The sequence below is a fragment of the Petaurus breviceps genome, unplaced genomic scaffold, assembly GCF_028583685.1.
Source record: "Petaurus breviceps papuanus isolate PSGF00001 unplaced genomic scaffold, PetGlider_PUasm1.0 90760, whole genome shotgun sequence".
Taxonomy (NCBI): Eukaryota; Metazoa; Chordata; class Mammalia; order Diprotodontia; family Petauridae; genus Petaurus; species Petaurus breviceps.
This window is the reverse complement of record NW_027187338.1, coordinates 2,221,755-2,240,897: the sequence shown is the minus strand read 5'-3', so window position 1 is coordinate 2,240,897 and position 19,143 is coordinate 2,221,755. Positions and strand designations below refer to the sequence as shown.

Here is a 19,143-nt window from a genome sequence, read left to right as displayed (position 1 = left end):
CACATCGCCCACGAGTGCTCATTCAAATTCCGCCAGCAAATCACAGCAGTCAAAAAATCCTTTCCTCTGCTGTTCATTGGCTGGTTCAGAGAAGCAGTCCTGGCACGGGTCCCACCCCTTTGTAGCGAGCCACTAGAGGAGGACGGGATCGCGTCATTGTGCGGCTGCCTAGCTATTGGTTAAATTCGTTGTCCGTCTGGGAGCGCAAGGGGCGGGCTCATAGCCGACGGCCTATATAAACGGAGGACAAAGGCGGCACAGCGCTTGTGTCCCCCGCCATTTTGTGATCAGCAAGGTGGCCTCCACGTTCCCCGAGCGACTTCTCCGCTTTTGCCTCGCCCGCCCGCTGATCACGGACATGTCCCGGGACCGGTTCCGGAGTCGCGGGGGCGGCGGCGGCGGCTTCCACCGGCGCGGTGGCGGCGGCGGGCGAGGCGGCGGCCTAAGCCATGACTTCCGTTCACCGCCTCCGGGCATGGGCCTGAGCCAGAATCGAGGGCCGCTGGGGCCAGGCCCAGTCCAGACCGGGCCTAAGCCCTCCATCCCGCCGCCTCCGGCTCAGGTACTGGCGCAGCAACAAGCGCAACAGGCGGCCGCGGTAGCGGCCGCGGCTGCGGCTGCAGTCGCGGCGGCGCAGCAGCAACAGGCATCGTCGCCAGACCCGCCGAAGCCAGGCCTCCCTCCCGGCAGCAGCCCCGGACCCACGGTGGGCACCGCCGCGCCGGCTTCTGTCTCCGCTCCGTCCGCGCCGCCCCCAGGCTCGGGGGGGCCTTCAGGCCCAGGCTCCTCGGCCTCCCAGGCCTCATCCGGACCGTCGGCCCCTCCTGGGGGGCCTCAGCAGACTTCTTCGACGCCAGCCTCGGTGTCCTCTGGCTCGAGCGGGGGCCCGCCCCCTCCGCCCCCGGGAGCCGCGGGGCCTAAGCCGGGTCCAAGCCCTGGCGGGCCCAAAGGCAAGATGCCCGGAGGGCCGAAGCCTGGCGGGCCGGGCCTCACTCCTCCCGGAGGACACCCGAAGCCGCCACACCGGGGCGGCGGGGAGCCTCGAGGGGGCCGGCAGCACCACCCGCCGTATCACCAGCAGCAGCCGCCTCCGCCGCCCCATCACCAGGGCCCCTCGCCAGGAGGGCCTGCGGGCCGCAGCGAAGAGAAGATCTCGGACTCGGAGGTGAGTGAGCGGCGCGTTAAAATGGCGGCCGGCGCCGATCCTGCTCGCTTTCCTCCCCCCTCCCCCCATCTCAAGGCTTCGGACTCCATTTTGTCGGCATCGAGGTGGTTCGGAGCATGCGCCAGCGGGGCCCGCCACCGACTCGCGCCGGGCCTAGCGTGGCGGGGGCGTGGAGGGGGCCCGGAGACCGCTCGGTGGTTCGGTGACGCGGCGGCGCCATTTTCTCCACTTTAAGGTGTAATGGATCCCAATGGGGCTCTTACGTGGCTGGGGAGAAATGGGGGAGGCCTGGATGAGATTATGTAGTAAGATGGCGCTGGTTGGAGGAGGAGGAGCTAGGGGGGAGCTCGGCCTCTGCCCTTCCTGGGATCTGGCTGCAGTCCGGGAGGTGGGGCAGTGGTCCCCGCCGGCCTGCCTCTGTTTCCCGTCCTGTGAGCTTCCATTTCTCTTGGTTGGTTGTTTTTGTTTCTGCCGAAGGGTAGGCTTGTAACAGCTTATTTCCTCCTGCCTGCCACTTCTCCCACCAACGAGAATGGAAAGAAAGGAGAAAAACCAACCCCGAGGCGAAAATAAAACTGGTGGTCCCCTGCTTAAGGCCTGGCCGGCTACTTAGCTTTTTTTTTTTTTTTTTACAAGGGCAGGAGGGGGAGTGACAGTTAATTCATAGTAAGTTTTCCTTCCTCCTTGGCAAGTCTGGAAAAAAACAAATTGTTTTTAGTTTTGTGAATACTTCTCTTCTCCTGACCAAAAACTCCTCCCTCTCCTTTTTTCTAGGGTTTTAAAGCAAATTTGTCTCTGTTGAGAAGGCCTGGAGAGAAAACTTACACACAGCGATGTAGGTTATTTGTTGGAAATCTGCCAGCTGATATTACAGACGAAGACTTTAAAAGATTATTTGCTAAATATGGAGAACCTGGTGAAGTCTTTATCAACAAGGGCAAAGGATTCGGTTTCATCAAACTGGTGAGTGTTTGTTCTTTGGTCACTAGAAGACACACACATATATATATATATATATATACACGACACAAAACGTTCTGTTTGTTTTCATTTTGACTTTAGGACTTGTGGTCCAGAAATCTGATTTCCATGATTCACTTAAAAGATTGAAGTCCTTTTATGGCTTAGGGAAGGAGTAGGGAACCTTGAGTGGGCCCTTTGACTGAATCCAAACTTAAATGAAGGTGAACTCGTTTTCTTAATAAAAGACTTGGAAGACTCAGGTTCCCCATCCCTGGCTTTGGGTAGACGTAATCATGCCCTTATTGTGACTTACTGTGATTGTCTTGAATGGTTCCTCGGCTGGGGTTTTACTGACAGCCTGTGGATGGCCAAGGTTTATATGCAAACTTCCAAGCCTTGAGGATATGTAAAGAGTTAAGTCTGTAGTTTACACAGCATCTTTAATAAAATGTTAAATACAAAGCCAGCAGAAATCGATGCTGTGTATTTCTAACATTTCTTAAAAATGTACCTAGTGGTACCTAGGCAGTTGGTATAGCTAGTGTGAGCATCCTCAATGTTCTGTCTGGTCCACTAGAGGCAGTATGCTGTGGTGGAAAGCACTGTAATCATGTGTTGGTGTCCAGGTTCTGCTACTTTAGTTAGCTCTATGACCATGAGCAAGTAAGTCATGTGTAATCCTCCTGTACTTCATTTTTCTTGATTATAAAATTATAAATAATCATTATACAAATATTTATGCATAGTAAATCATGGAGTTTTGGGGAAAGTCCTCTCCATTCTGGCCCCAATTTTCTTAGCTCTAAAATGAGAATATTCTACTTAACATTTTAATTTTTTTTTTGTTATGGACATTTTGCCAGACAACCTCCTTTCCCTATACCTGCACAGCCGTTTTTCAATTCACCAGTGTATTTATGTAATGATATGTGAGTTGGCAGTATGGTGTAATAATCTTATATTTGTATATCACTTTAAGATTTTCAAGGTGTTTTATCTAATCTTATTTAATGGGAAGAGCCCTGGAACTTTGTCAGGCATGACCTGTGTTTACTTTGTGACCATGAGGAAATCATTTTGCTCTGGTGATTTTTGTCATTTTCTATAGAAAAGAACACAAGTAGTTGTGCAAATCAAACCAGAATGCATTTAAAGCATTTTGTGAACTTTGAAATGACTATATTAATATCACTTTTTTAACATAGTAGACTGGTCTACCAGGACTGATACTGCCATGTATATATAAACTTTATGTTCCAACAACTTAACTACTTTATACATCTATACATCTGAGTGAGTCTTGTCAAAGGAGCCATTGGGATTAGATAGCAGTTTATAGTGCTAATCTTTATGCACTACTTGGTACATAGATGTGAGGTTCATAACTTAAGTAACAGGTATTTATATAGTATCATAAAATTTACAGATCTATCTATGTGCATTTTCCTATGAGTTTCACAACAAATTTCTTGGGTAGATAGTATAGTTAACTCAGTTTCATAAATAAACTGAAGTGATAAGTTTCTAGTCTCCCAGGTAGTGTCAGAGTCCAAATTTGAAGACTTAGGAACTTAAGATTTTGTATACAACTCTTAAGACAAATACGCAACTCTGAAGAAGTGAAATCACACACGATAAAGAACTTTCTGGCTAGGGTCATTTGCCTCCTAGACCAACACGTTCTTACATAGAAAATCCCTTTTTTCACATTTATCCTTGGGAAATTAAGTAAAATTATATAATCTGTCCCTAATTACATTAGGTCAGATCCAAAATTGTTGATTCATATTTGATACTTTCAGGAATCTAGGGCCCTGGCAGAAATTGCAAAAGCAGAACTTGATGATACACCCATGAGAGGGCGACAACTTCGTGTTCGTTTTGCTACGCATGCCGCTGCCCTCTCTGTACGAAATCTTTCACCCTATGTTTCCAATGAATTATTGGAAGAAGCATTCAGCCAATTTGGACCTATTGAAAGGGCTGTCGTAATTGTTGATGATCGAGGAAGATCTACCGGAAAAGGCATTGTTGAATTTGCTTCTAAGCCAGCTGCAAGAAAAGCATTTGAACGTTGCAGTGAAGGAGTGTTTTTGTTGACAACGTAAGTGATCTCAAATTTTTAAGTTCTTTTAAATTTAGTATATGATTGTGGTGTAGCACAGAGATGTCAAACGTGGTTCACAAGCTTCCTAAGTGTAACGTGAACGTGAAATGTACTTGGGACATCTTTTGACAAAAAAAAAAAAAGACTAAAACACAGGTAAATGTTAACATAAGTCAATATGTGGCTTGCAGGGGTCCTTATGTATGATTTAGTGAGATCCCTGGTTCTATTTGAGTTTGGTTACTACTTGTGTAGGGTTTTTATGTAAGGGTGGTGTGAAACTTGAACAAACTTGGGCACTATTTTTTTTGTGTTAGAACTCCTCGTCCAGTCATTGTGGAACCACTTGAGCAACTAGATGATGAAGATGGTCTGCCTGAAAAGCTTGCACAGAAGAATCCGATGTATCAAAAGTAAGCTGTTTTATACTTGAATGCTTCAAAAGGATTGTGATTTTTCCTTCAGGATCTATCTCTGTGTCTTACAGGACAGTTTCATGAGTTGTAGTGCCCCTAAAAAATTACCACTCATTGGGGCTAAGTCATTAGTAGACAGTTGATCTTTTTTTCTCCCTATTTAGAAGCCTCTGCATTCCAAAGTAACTTTCCAAGAGCTTAAAGTCTCTTGTAGAGATACTTGTAGAGGCACTGAAATGTTACTTTAGTGGAGGAATATATAATTCCTTTTTTAAAAAGGGGTTGGGGTGGGAAATGGAATCAAACTGTAGACTTGCTGGCAAAATTCTAGGTGTCTTTTTAAAAGGTCGTTTTTAATTACAGTTGAATCCACACCCAATTTAATAGCTGAACTAATGTTCTGGAGATCCGATCTGGATGATTTCAATCAGACTAGGATAAATGAGTCTCAAGTGAAATAAGAATAGTTTTATGAGTTTAAGGAACAAAAAAAATCCTATAGAAATGAGAGTTTGAAGCAACCTCAGTCATCTAACCTTCCCCCTCCCCCAACTAAAAGAAAACTCACAGAATCTAAGGATTTGACTGTTCTAAAAGGGAGCTCAGTAGCCATCCAGTCACTGCTCAGGTTCAGATTTATGGAGCGTCAACAAGCATTAAGTTCCTACTGTGTGCTAGGCAAAATGCTGAACATTAGAGAATCCAAAGGTAAAAGTCTTGCTCTTAAAGCATTCACATTCTAAGGTGTTGGAAACAGGAGCAGTCAGCCATCTAATCTTAACCCATGTGAAAAAGAATTTACTGTAACTCATGGGAAGTCTGGTAATAGCGGGGCACCCAGAAATCCATCTTCTTGAACATTACCAAAGAGAGGGAACCTAGGGGCAACTGAAAGCCTTGAGACAGCTTTTTAAGTTTTCTTATGTCAAATCTACATTTGCTTCTTGGTAATTTCTACCCATTGTTCCTATTTCTGCCCTCTAGGGCCAAACAGAACAAATCAGTCCTTCGGATACTTGAAATCACTCATGTCTCCCCTGATTCTTCTCTTCTCCAGGCTGAACTTTCATATTAGTTTCAATTAATCTCATTTCAAAAGTTTTTCACTGTCCCGATTGCTCTGCTCTGGACTTTTCAATGTATCATTGCCCTCAAACATTTGTGATCGTGTAGTCTTGGATTGCATCTGTAGGAGGATAGTGTCCATAATAGAAGTACAGTTTGATCAAATCATATTTGAAATACTGGTTTAGTGTGCCATGTTTTATGAAGGGCATTGAGCTGAAGTGTATCCAGAGGAGGGTGACCATGAACTGGAAATGGGTTGGAAGAATTGGGGTATTTAGCCAAGAAATCTTTGAAGCTATAGAGAAGGCAAATGAGTCTTCCAAAAGTAGAAAGGCAAGTTTTTACTTCTGACAACCTTTAAGTATAGGCTGTTATTACCCAAGTGCAAAAAAGAGGAGTAAATGTCTGTTACAGTACCAGTACCCTTGGATATCACTTTATCCTCACTAATTGTATTTTTGGTAGAACTACTTTTTTCATCTTGTCCACAATAAGTAGTTCAGCTTTAATACCAAGTCTCTTCTTGTTCCCATTTCTCTTTTGGAACATCTCCCTTACTCCAATGAGCTATTTCTTTTAACTATGCCCCTGATCTCTGTAAGATGTTTTTGTTAGGACCTACTGTATGTTGAAAAACTTTTATTTTCTCTGTTGTGTGTGCCCTAGCACATCCTTAGAACCATATTTTGCCCCCAGCACCTCTGACTTTGGAATTTATCCTCTTCCAGAGGTGCTTGCCTGTCCCCTTCATCAATGAGTCTTTCTGTGTGAGGATTGATCTGCTGTGTAGAAAATCTATCAGTGCCTGTTTTCTCAGCACATAGTGACAATTTATAAAAGATAAGTACGTGTTCGTTTGTGAGGAAGGTAAATGAGAAAGTGCTGACACTTAGAAAATGTCTGATTGCTAAATTTCAATCTTTATTCTTTGTTGAATGACGATCATTGACACAAGCTCTGATAAGATTTTCCAAATCATATGTGGCATCTATAAAATGACTTGACAAACTTACACGCAATTTTCAGGGAGAGAGAGAATCCTCCACGTTTTGCTCAGCACGGCACCTTTGAGTTTGAATATTCCCAGAGATGGAAGTCTTTAGATGAAATGGAAAAGCAGCAAAGGGAACAGGTTGAGAAAAACATGAAAGATGCAAAAGACAAACTGGAAAGTGAAATGGAAGATGCATATCATGAGCATCAGGCAAATCTTTTGCGCCAAGGTAAGTGTATTCATCTAGGGTCAAATTTGAGGTGATCCTACTTAACTTGTGTATTAACGGCATTAATGGGAAAAAAAATTCATTTTTAAAATACCCAGATCTAATGAGGCGTCAAGAAGAGCTGAGACGAATGGAGGAACTTCATAATCAAGAAATGCAGAAACGCAAAGAAATACAGTTAAGGTAGGATTTGTCTGGTTCTAAGGACATCTATCCTTGTTAAAACAGTTTGATGCATTACTTAGCAACCAGAGAGATAGTGGAAAAATTACTTAAATTTTACAACTGAGCTGAGGTATAGGGAGGTTTGAATGGCTTGTCCAGTGTTTTATACCATTAGTTCAATGTCAGAGGCAGTCCTTTGCTCAGTTCTCTGAATCTCCCTCTCCCTTTTTCACTACCCATCCGCTTCCACCCTCCCCCAACAGCCATCATGTTTACTTTTATATGATGATCTCTAGAATGTTCATTGAAATGCCTTAGGTTTAAAACACAAGTACATTTTTCTAGACAAGAGGAAGAACGACGCAGAAGAGAAGAAGAAATGATGATTCGCCAACGTGAGATGGAGGAGCAAATGAGACGCCAAAGAGAAGAAAGTTATAGTCGGATGGGATACATGGATCCAGTAAGTGTTTTGGAAGATTGTATTGGTATACTTGTGAGACAGCAATAGGAGGAGTAAGATTTATACTTTTTTTGTTTCGTACTTTTCAAGCCTCTTGCCTACCCTAATTTTTTATCAAAGTTTTGGCTTTAATGTTCGGTAGGCAAAGTGGGCTTAACTGCTCTGTTCTTTAACCCTATGGATTGCTAAAAGGTAACTAAAATGGGGGAAAAGGGAAAGGACATATATAGACTGTGAAATAAAAGTTAACGTTTGACATGGTGATTTATCTGTAATTCTAAATTTCTGTAGCTCCTGTTTTATCCTACAGTATTGTATAATTTCTTTAGTACTGGAATTTTTGAAAAGTTTTATTTTCCAAATGTGTTGCAAAGTAGTTTCTGCATGTTTGTAACTAACCATTACATGTTTTCTTTTGCAGCGGGAGAGAGAGATAAGAATGGGTGCAGGAACAATGAACATGGGAGGTAAAAATTAAAACTATTTCTTTAAACACTATTAGCTGACTGAGTAATTGGGTTCAAATTATAACCAGTGTTTTTGTTTCTTAGATCCCTATGGCTCAGGAAGCCAGAAATTTCCACCTTTAGGTGGTGGTGGCATAGGTTATGAGGCCAGCCCTGGAGTTCCACCAACAGCCCTGAGTGGTTCCATGATGGGAAGTGACATGGTAACGTATCTTGTGGGGACTTAATGATGGAATTTCATTTTCATCTTTTTTTAATTTTAATTTTTTTTTAAAGCAGATGACTTTGAACTTTCTTAGTTCCCCTAGTCTTCGTAAATAGTGATATTATGAAGATTAGTGTGGCGATGCATATATATATATATATATACATATAGAAAGCTTTCAGCTGTGTGGTAACTTAGCTGAAGACAAGGTTGCCAATAAGGGAATCGGAAATATGCTTTCTGGAATATTTGCAGTTTTCTTTGGCATTTTAAATAGGTTTGAATTTCTGCATTCTGTTGCTGATGCACTTTTGATTTAGTGCGAGGCAACCCCAAATTCCTACTTAGTGTTAGTGAACATACCAGATTACTCTATATCTAAGTGGGAGTAATCACATGGCAAAGTATCATTTTTTTTTAAGTTGGTATTTGCCATATGTATTAGAATCATAGTTTGTAGCTTTAGGCATGTTTTAGTGATAGGACTCTGGCCTCTATTTGCTGTGTCTTCTATCATATGACAAAGGAATTCTGATTGTGTTCTGACTCGTCGTTTCCCACTTGTTGGGTCTGTCTGTGGTTACAGCCTCTTAATTCAACTTACATCTCCATTTTGTTCAAGGGTACATTTAAAGACTATAGATTATTTAACATACTAATTGTGTGCTCTTGATCTGAGCCCTCTTGATGCTATCGAAATATAGTTCTTACTACTGATAGCTTACAAGAATGCTTGGGAATAATAATTTGAACTGGTTTGAGTGGTTGCATTAGGCTTTCACCATCCTTATAAAGTACACTGTGGCATTAGAAGGGTTTAGAGGGCAATTTTTAAAAATCCAGGGATCTTTGAGATCACTTTTCATAGGATTTGGGCTATGGTGAGCTGCTGTGGCTTACCAGAATCATCTCTTTACATTAAAATGAAATTGATAACTTGAGGAAGTCAGTTTAACTTAATGGCCTTTGATAATTTGTTTATGGCCTTTTGAGAATAAAAAGGAAAAGATTTCATGTTTTAGTTTAATATTTTGAGTGGTTTAGTAAAACCAGTGCACCTTCATACTGTTCACTAAAGTGTGAATAAAAGGTGCCTGTCAAGTTTGTAGCAAAAACTTGATGTCAGACCCTGTGGACAAGGTTCTGTGTTACATATAGCTCATGGTAACACCTGTCACTTAATGGCAGCTTCTGTGTTCTTGCCTGTAATTAAAATTAATCATCAAAAGCCAGAAAACCTTGCTGATATTGACAGTCCACTACTTAGAAGAATTGAAACCAATCTTCTCAATATCTGTTCTAGTATTTTGAAAGTTTCTTTTCTTCGTTGTTGGTATTAGTTGTAGAATCAGTAAATACTGATTCTACACTATTTTTAGTAGTTGGTGGGATAGTAGTTGACATCTAATTTTATTTTATATGCAACTCTAAACATTAGGCTTCTGTGCTCCTGTAAGTATAGAAGGGGCTACTGCTTTGTTCCCTTTTTACTTAGTACAAAAATACCTGATGCTAGATGCAGTCTTGAAATCACTGCTTTATTGCAGTCATTTGGGCTTGTTGGTAAAGCTGTGCGAGATGCCAATAAAGCCTTGAAATCACAGTGAAGTCTCGAAGTGGACTTGCACAAGACCTGGGGAAATGTTGGGTTGTTTAATGGATGCACATCACTCCTGTGTCTTTAGTTAACTTGAAACAGTCAGATAGTACTGTGAAATCGTATCTGGCTATGTAGCTATGGCTCTGAAGTGAGAATATGGCAACAAGTTTTTTATTAAGTTACTTACTGTGCTGGTTAGGTTAAATCATTAAATCCATTAGTCTCTTATGCTTTTTCTTTTTGTAGTCCAGTAGCACTGTATTAAAACTTTCAACCTTTTAAGACATCTGCAGCTTAGTCAGCAGATCTGTCTTAAGCCCATCTCGAAAAGCACAAGGTCTCTAATGCAGCACATGCCACTAACTGGTGAGTAGGCCTTTCATGTCAACTCATACTGAGTGAATTGAATCTTTCTGGTTAGTCTTTCTTGGAAATTGACTGGAGTCAACTAAATTTCTCTGCTCAGACCTTGAGTTATGCAAGCCTTTCTCTGGGTTAATGAGGTGTGAAAATTTCTAGAACTCATTTTGGAATGGGTATTCACATCTGCACTAATGCTTAAATTTTTTAGCACTACAGGGAAGATCTGTTCTTTGAAACACAGGTGTATGAGAATGGATCAAGTGGGAACATACCTCAAGGCATGTATTACCATAAACTAATTTTCAAATTACCCTTTTTTCCTTTCTATGTTCCCGGTACCTGTGGATCGACTCAATGGTGATTGTATCGACGAACGTTGACTACGGAACCTTCTAAAAATATTTACTTAACACACATGGACATCAACTACATATAATGAACTGTTAATACTGTTCCAATAGCGTACTGAGCGCTTTGGGCAGGGAGGAGCTGGGCCTGTGGGTGGGCAGGGCCCTAGAGGAATGGGACCTGGAACTCCAGCAGCATATGGTAGAGGGAGAGAAGAATATGAAGGCCCAAACAAAAAGCCCCGATTTTAGATGTGATATCTAGGCTTTCATTCCAGTTTGTTTTTTGTCTTTTCTTGTTTAGACACCGATCTTTTTAATTCTTGCATTTTAGTAAGAAAGCTACATTTTTATGGATGTTAGAAATTTATTGACCTAATATTTGTAAATGGTCTGTTTGGGCGAGTAAAATTATGTAATGCAGTGTTTCAAAAAGGGAGAAAATCTAGCTTTTTTTTGATGTATAACATCCCTAAAGTTATGGCAGTGTACCTTGTGCCACTGAATTCCCAAAGTGTACCAATTTTTTTTACTGTGCTTCAAATAAATAGAAAAAACTAGCTATATATTTGATCTTTAATTTTGCCATTCATGCTTCCATCATATTAGGTCAGGGAATACACCTTGAAAGTTTAAGACTCTTGGCCTTTGAAAGGTACTTACCGTTTGAGGGAAGATATATTTAGAGGCAAGTTTTCTTTCCTCAAATGGTTCTAGTTTTAAAGAAGTAATGGTTACTGAAAGTATAGTAATTGCTTGCTGTGCATTACACATTCTACAGCAATAAGGATAAGCTATCTTGAGTATTTTGGAGATGGTGATGTAAGTTGAAGCAGAACTGTAAATCTTCTGCAGGAATAAGTATCAAGATTATGGAATGAGTTTTAGAACTGTTGGGGGGAGGAGGGTGGGCTGGCTGAGATTTTTAAATAGCCCTATATGACTTTTACCCTGTGCTTGGTAGTTCTTAAAGTTGGGGGAAAAAATAGGTCATTTCACCCTTCCTTTTACCCTAAGACCAAACCCTAAAGAATGGCTTGTATTGACTTCTCTTCCAAATTAAAGATTGTTAAATGTGAAGACTTCATTCATGCATTACTTTTAAGTGGCTCTATAAACAGGGAATGTGTGTTCTGCCTGAAATAGTTAACCTACCAGAGAAAACTGCAAGGTAGTTGAGGGAGATCCATACAAATTTGTACTCTGTAACTTACAGCTCCTTGTGCTACTTATGTTGGGCAAAATACAGCATAGGAATACTAAACCTAGAAGCTTCAAGAACCTAGCAGTTCTCCTTTCTGAGAGCTAGTGGTGGGTGATTACATTCAGGGCTGTAAATTAAGTGTATTGAATTGTAGATCTGGCAGATATCCCTATAGTTGCTATTTGGTGTATCAGTATAAAGTAGCACTAAATCTGGAGGGCATAAGTCATGCTACACAGTACAAATGTTACTCCCTTCTAAAGCTTTTTGAGTTTTCGATGGTGTTGCCAGTTAATTGTCAACTTCATTGAATCCTTTACTCTAGAGTATTTCATGATGTAATATTAATGTAGTTGGTTGCCTGTGAGTGCTGGGAGCCTGATTTCCCAGTGTTAAATATATTAGCAGAGGTGTGACCATCCTGCTTTGACTGGTTTGGCTCTGTTCTTAGTTATGTATTTCAAACTTGTACATTATGTAGCTGTTCTATGGTACTGTTTTCCTCTTCTTCATCCCCTTCCCCCCTCTCTTGGTACTAATTGGCAAATGTGAAATTCTAAGCCAAACCTTTGTTAAAAGGCTAAAGCTTAGTTCTGTAGTTTGCCTGTGTATAAAGGCAGACCTTTGTTTAAAATAATTGGGCACCTGGGCAATGGCGAGTTAGTAAGTCCCCAAATGTAAAGACTAGCAAAGCAAATCTTGTCACCAAAATACTAGTTGTTACTGGGTACATGCAATGTGCTTAATTGAGGTAGACTCTTTGATATTGGCTAATCTTATTCTCATTATTCCTATTCTCCACCAAGTTAATAAGGAAGAGGGCAGTTGACTTTTTCTACCATTATATCTAAGGTTAGGAAGTTTTACCCCTGTCAGTGACACATGAAATCTTCTCTATGGACACATGTCTCTTGGCTTGAAAGCAGTCCCATTATAACTTGGTTGAATTGTAGTAAGGACCCAACTAATAACCAAAAAAAACTATTCAGAGGGTGTTCATGGGACACCCAAAGAGGGTGAAGTTGATTGTGGGGGGGGTGCGGGATGGTGGGGGAATTGGGAAGTCTGCCTGTAAAATTAATGTTTCAGTTTATTTTTCAGATTACATGCCTTTCTTTATAAAAGAGATGCTGGCACAGACCCTAAAATAAGCTTTAAGTAGTACTGTACCTTTGAAGAGTGGTAAAGGATGCTAATGGATAACCTGAAAGTTGTGGCTTTTGATACCCTTATCTTGGGCAGTAAAATTGCTAAACATAGTTTAGCAAAAAACTGTTCAGTTCAACTGACATTTGACTTGTCATGTTAACAGCAGTGTACCAAGTGTTGTAAACTGCTCAAATTGACTTTCAAAAAGTTCTTTTGAGATCCTTGTGTTAAACAGGTGTAAGGTAGCCTTAACTAATTTGAATTTAAATCATTTTAAAAGGAAGTTTTCTAAAAGCTTTGCTCCACATGGGTTTGGAGAAAGGGTGGTGATTAGCCTAGTCCATAATTACTGGGTTTTGGTAGTTTCTAATCTATTAATAGTCATTGTTAGTCATTTTTCTCCTTTAAAAACTTTTTTCACACATGCCCTCCCTTCCCAGCTCTCTTATTCCCTTCTCACTTTTCTCCCTTACTCATAATTTTGATTTGGATTGGGCTTTAAGAGGACCACTGGTGCTTTCTATGCAGCATATTTTTAAGTATACTTTACTCCTCCTAATCTTAAACTTCATTCCGAAGAACCCCCCCAACTCTGGGTAGATTTAGCAGTTAGGTAGTAAATAAGCTTAACATGTTTGCACACACTGTCCTGTGAAATTGTAATCCTCTTTGCTTATTAGTACATTAAGCATCCTTTTTAAACTTGTAGGAACATAATCCCACAGCTGCATAGATGCATTATACCATTTAACATAAACAGATTACAATTTATGAGAAATTGTAACATTACATCTGTGAGACTTTATGTGGCATTTTATGGTAGATTAAAATCTAGATTCTTGGCTTCTCCTTGGCAGCCACTTTATTGTGGCAGAAAGTTTTTCTGGTATTCTTGGACTGCAATTGTGCAAGTAGTGGCCTGCTACATAACTGCATTTAGCCAGCATTTCTGCAGTGCGTAACTGTGAGGAACGTAGTACCGCAAATGGCAATGGACATTAGGACCCGGATGTAGTATTCCTGCTTGCTCCAAGATTCTCATTGCCGACTGCATACAGGTAGGTAACAAGCAATATAATCTAACTTGGTGACTTGCTATGTACTTTTATTCTGTGGGCATTCTGACATCACACTTCTGATAATGAAATTACAGTGCAGCACCCAACACTTGTATGTTGAAGTTAGCTCGCATCAAAACTGCGTGGGTTTCGGGTTAGAGCTGTAATGTAAGCAGAATTCAGTGCTGTATTGCAATTCTGAGATAAAACCGCAAACCTCTGATGCCTTGGTATCTGACTCAGTTGTGTGGCTTTCTTTGGTTTCCTTGTATAACTCTGAAGATAAAATTGAACACTGCAGATCTGGGGAAGAGGGTATACATAACCAAAAACCATACTTAGGTACATTTGGGTGCTCTTAGCATCTTGAAACAGACTTTGTAGCATGTTGTAGTCTTCTGTAGAAGCAAACTGACCCGACTAGGTCAGCATGGGTAGACTTTTCATTATGCCATCTTGGTGTAACCATTTCTGTAGGATAAGTGAACTAAGATAGAAATTACAGTTTATTGTGCTTTTCTTAAAAAAGGGGGGGGGTGCTCCTTGGGAAATCTGCTTGTTAATGGGTTCAAGTGGGAATCTTCCAGTGTGAACAGTTCTCTAGTTTTGTGGCTTGTCCAAACCTGTCTATATATTTAAACCCTAAGTGTTGGGTGGGAGAACATTGGTATGGCATGTTCATTTGCCAGTAGTAGAACAAAATCTGGGAATCATGGTTTCCCAGTAATTGCCAACAGTTGAACAAAATCTGGGAATCATGGCTTCCCAGTAATTGCCAACAGTTGAACAAAATCTGGGAATCATGGTTTTCCAGTTTAAAAAAGTTCGTCGTGATGTAGAGTGAATATAATCTCCAGAACAGTCTTGTGAACTTGGCTCTGATTAGCTTTAGGAATGTGATGGTTCTAAACTCAATTGCCAGAAAATGCAAGTCTTCCAAAGCACCTTTTTACTGTTTAGGAAGGATGGACTTAAGCTTGTATCCACTGTTGTTTTAGAATTTGAAGTTTTAACTTAAATCCCTGAACTGGTTCTTGGCTAATGCATAAGAAACAGGTTTTGGGTGTAATGATTTCTGCTTTGTAACTGCAAAGTTGTGCCAACTTTGCACAAATGCTGGTGTAGACTTTTCTTGACTTGAATTTTTCTTCAGTTGCATTTCCTAGCAAAATAGCTTGCTCATTATTTAGCAAAGTTTCCAAACTGGAGACATATTTGTACTTTGCTTTCTATTCAAGCAAGTAGTTTCTGTACTTTTGATGTCTATTAATGAATAGTTTAGTTCATTGTAGTAGTAACATGATGTAGCTTGTATTTCTGTTGCTCAGCAGGTGACATCAGTATCACTAAATCTGGCTTCTAACACTGTGGGGTTTTCTGTGCATAAAAAAATGTTAAATCGGTGGCTGTATTTGCTACCGTATCACAAATGCTTGAGTTTTTAAGTTTAGGATTTATTTTTCATTAGTCAGTATGCTCTAAGTGCATATGCTTGACATAACAGTTTGGACTTAAGGAACATCATGAAGGGGTTTTATCACTTTGCTTTGTTCTTCATTCTTGAAACTGATTGGGTTTTCACTCTTATAGAACAAGCAACCTGTGACATAAATGGGTATACGTTTTCTTTAGCTATCAAATGTGACTCTCAGTGCAGTAGATTCCTCCCCCCCAAAAAAATAAAAACAACCACAAAAACTAAAGTATATATACCTCAGCCAAAAAAAAAAAACAGTTGGGCTTAAGTGGGTTTCAGTAATAATGGAAATACCAAGGTGTTTGCATTGTATTTCATGGTTTTATATTGCCATTCAAAACTGAACTGGTGCTTTTAAAATTTTAAAAATTTGAAGCTCAGAGGTGTGATGCCAGAATGTATTTGAGTACTTGTTAGGCCCTTGGAAACAAGATAACAGTGCTGTTTGAAAGATGAAATACAACGGGTGCTTTTACTGAGAATATTGTAAAGCTACATACAAAGTATGGATGATGGTTGCAGTTTCCCCAATACTTAAACAGATGCGTGTGACTCGTTTTGGACTTTAGCTTTACTGGGGGAGGGGTTGCATGTCTCCTATTGTTAATCATTGTTAGCTGCAGTGACATGATTTTCAAGACCTGTGTTTTATTTACTTTCCCTAAAATGCTATGTGACATGTATTTGGAGAGCCATGCTGTTTGTTCTGGACCTTATTTGGTTTTGCCTTTAGCTGATAGGTCAGTTCTGTCAGCTAGTGCAGTTCTCAAATGGCTGCCTACTAGGGAAAGAATCTGGAGGATTCACTACTCCTTTTTATCTGTCATTGCTGCTAGATAATGATTGGCAATTAAAAGACTTAACTGTGGAAACCCCACAGTCATCTGAAAAACCCTTCACATGTAAAATATTGCTTTAAAACACCAGTGCTGACAAAGTTGGTTTTCTCTTCCTCTCCCCCCCCTCCCCCAGGTGAAAGGGGTTGGACAGAGTAGGACAATCCGGAGAGGGGTTGGATGCAAAAAGATATAGTATCCCTTATGGATGGTACATGTGCAACAGGGAATTAGGGAGGAAGAAAAGCTTGGAATTGGAACTTGAATTAAGGCTGATCTTGTTCTTGTGCATTGTGGGCCTGCATTGTGAATGTGATGTCCTCCCCCTCTGATGAGGAAGGCCATGTTTTTACTTACTCAGGTTCCCTTGGAGTGGCATTGTTAGTCTGCCCTAATCTAAAAGCCCAGTGAGGGCTTAGGGGAGGGGGAGAAGGGAGCAGTCCAGAATGAAGGGGCAACAACTGAAGTATCACAGACTTGAAATGGGGAGGGCACTCTTGAACAGGTTCTGCTGAGATTGGTCAGTCTGCCTGATTGATGGTGGAAGATAATATAGGAAAGGTGCTTCTTACAGTAAAGATCAGGGCTTGATGATGTTAGGGTAAAAGTTGTCACATACCTTCACATAAGGGATAGTATATTTTGGGTTGCAAACAAACTTTACTGTGCTCAGACTGGTGAAAAGTAGCAGTTGAGGATTTTGTATTTAAAAGGAAGTAAGTGTTCTTCACTCTTAATTCAGTTGCCTACTCTTGGACATCATCTTTATAACAATTATGTAAACTAGACTGTTTGCCCCATAAGCTTCTTTCTCTTACTATTTTCATATGCCATAATTTGCCCCCCAATTTATCAATCTTTACCTCTGGAATTTTTACCTTTTAAATTGTAAAATTACTAGTATTTTTGGATCTTTGGCTTTTATAATAACTTTGTTTATTATTCTTTAGGTAAGAATGATTGGTGTAGGCTGAAAACAGTGCTCATCCATTGAGGTAAGTTTACTTGCTTTTTGAACTGTGGGATTAAAAGTCTTAAGTTTTTTGATTACATATGATAATTACTGATTTCCAAAGTCTAATGTTCAACTTTTTAAGTTCTGAGAACTTGACTTCATTGTTTGGTAGAAGAACTTAAATCATGGAATCATTCCAGTCATTAGAAACTTATTCCCAGGTCTTAGGGATAGTGATGAGGGCTTTTCCTTTTGTTAAGTCCTCCTTTGCTGCTCACCTCAAGATCTAGAAAGTAATATTTTTATAATGACTAGTTTGTGCTTAGTGAATAATATTACCCTTTTGATTTCAGTCTTCCAGTACAACTTGAGCACATCCAGAGTGTGAACCGTGGTCATCCACCCAACTAATCAATAAATAGGTAAGTTGAAGGTATGTTATATCACCTACTTTTCTGAAAAAGCAGCAACTTTGCTGAATACTCAAACCTGGGGATTCATCACAAATGTATAATGTGAAAAGAAATCTTACGACCAGAATTGGCCATCTTTGCTTTTTTATTAGGTTGTAAAAACTTGGGGGCAGTGGGAATTGTCTGGTGCATTATTTTTTGTGTCTGGAGCATAGTAGGCATTTGATAGATATTTATAATGATTTATTATGACCAATATCAAATCAATAAAAATGTTTGATTAATTTTGGTTTTGTAGCATAGAACCCTGATATGGGTGCTTTTAATCAATGCCTATTTGATTTTGTTGTAGTTAGTGATTGCCTTGTCTGCTATAATTTGAGATGAAACTCCAAATTGTCATCTCTCCTTATTTCTATGAATATAATTGTGGTTTTAAAAATGAGGACTTTTAAAACTTATTTCACATTTCTTATTCCTGCCCTTAGCGCACACCAAGAGGTTGAAAGACAGTTAAAATTGATTTTTGCGCCAGTCAGGTCCTAGTTCTACCACCCCCAATATTCACATAATACCAAGGTATTGTGTAAAGTTCTTTGTTGTTGTTCATTGATAATAAATTTAAACTGTAGGGAAAAGTACAGCTGTTTGGCTGCTGTTTAAATAATGTGTAGAGGAGTAGAGAAGGTTCTCAGTGAGTTCTCAGAGATGGACTTTTTACAGGAGAAATTAAGTCTCAAGTTAGGGTTTATGTCACTGAAGGTTGATGACCAGTTATGAGAAAATCAGAATGGTAGGCCAAGCAGTTTAGATTGTATGAAGAAGGCAGTAGAAAACTATTTGCTTCATAGGGGTAGTTTGGGTTAAGTTTGCCCCAAGGTCACACGGCTATTAAGTGTTTAAGTGTCTTTGAGGCCAGATTTGAATTCAGGTCCTCCTGTCTCCATGGCTGGTGCTCTATTCACTGTGCCACCTAGATGCCCCTATTTGAGGTTTTTGAATAGGATGTGAAGATGGTAGAGACTGATACAAGATGGAGGGAAATTTCAGTAGTCCAGATGTTGAAATAACACAGTGATCCTGGAATTGGTCACTTATTAGAAGATGCTTTTCTACTTGGGTAATTTTGTACCGTCAGTCTTAGTGGTATATAGAAAATATTGACCACTTGTCTTAATTGTGAGGTACTAAAACTTCCTGTGTACAAGGCTTGATATTTGGTATTGAATTTTCTTTTTTTCTAGCTGACTTGTGAATCTTTTGACACGTTAATAAATTAATAATTTTTAAAGCCTTTAGAAATAATGATATCTTTCTTGAATTTACAGGAGCAAGGAAGGGGAGCAGTGTTTTGGAAATCGCAAACCAATGAAAGAGGAGCCAGGATTATTGAAGAAATTTATTCTTAATAATAAAAAACGTTTGAACCCCATACATACCTTAGTAGTTTTGCTTTCAATAGAAAACATACTTTAGTAAATACGGTTGGCAAGAGCACA

The 19,143-nt window shown here is 40.1% G+C and overlaps 1 protein-coding gene across 3 annotated transcripts; it reads left to right on the top strand.

Annotated features, from left to right (window-relative positions):
- The first annotated feature begins 267 nt into the window (after positions 1 to 267).
- SFPQ (splicing factor proline and glutamine rich) lies at positions 268 to 19,076 on the top strand. 3 transcript variants are annotated; one of them, XM_069067897.1, is made up of 12 exons: positions 268 to 1,165; positions 1,940 to 2,128; positions 3,931 to 4,232; positions 4,553 to 4,648; positions 6,746 to 6,942; positions 7,041 to 7,125; positions 7,453 to 7,570; positions 7,992 to 8,037; positions 8,122 to 8,240; positions 17,227 to 17,271; positions 17,585 to 17,653; positions 18,973 to 19,076. In XM_069067897.1, the coding sequence occupies exons 1-10, from the start codon at positions 359 to 361 to the stop codon at positions 17,248 to 17,250; spliced, it is 1,983 nt and encodes a 660-aa protein (XP_068923998.1). In that variant the 5' UTR covers positions 268 to 358; the 3' UTR covers positions 17,251 to 17,271; positions 17,585 to 17,653; positions 18,973 to 19,076. The 3 variants fall into 3 exon arrangements, with proteins under 3 accessions (XP_068923998.1, XP_068923996.1, XP_068923997.1); XM_069067896.1 differs by lacking the exons at positions 17,227 to 17,271; positions 17,585 to 17,653; positions 18,973 to 19,076 and adding an exon at positions 10,667 to 11,632 and having other exon boundaries at positions 269 to 1,020; positions 1,099 to 1,165; XM_069067895.1 differs by lacking the exons at positions 17,227 to 17,271; positions 17,585 to 17,653; positions 18,973 to 19,076 and adding an exon at positions 10,667 to 11,632.
- The last annotated feature ends 67 nt before the right edge of the window (positions 19,077 to 19,143 follow it).

Coding starts and splice junctions, on each gene's coding strand:
- SFPQ (XM_069067895.1), top strand. CDS start 359: ATGTCCCGGGACCGGTTCCGGAGTCGCGGGGGCGGCGGCGGCGGCTTC. Junction 2,129..3,930: donor GATTCGGTTTCATCAAACTG/GTGAGTGTTTGT, acceptor TGATACTTTCAG/GAATCTAGGGCCCTGGCAGA. Junction 6,943..7,040: donor GGCAAATCTTTTGCGCCAAG/GTAAGTGTATTC, acceptor TAAAATACCCAG/ATCTAATGAGGCGTCAAGAA.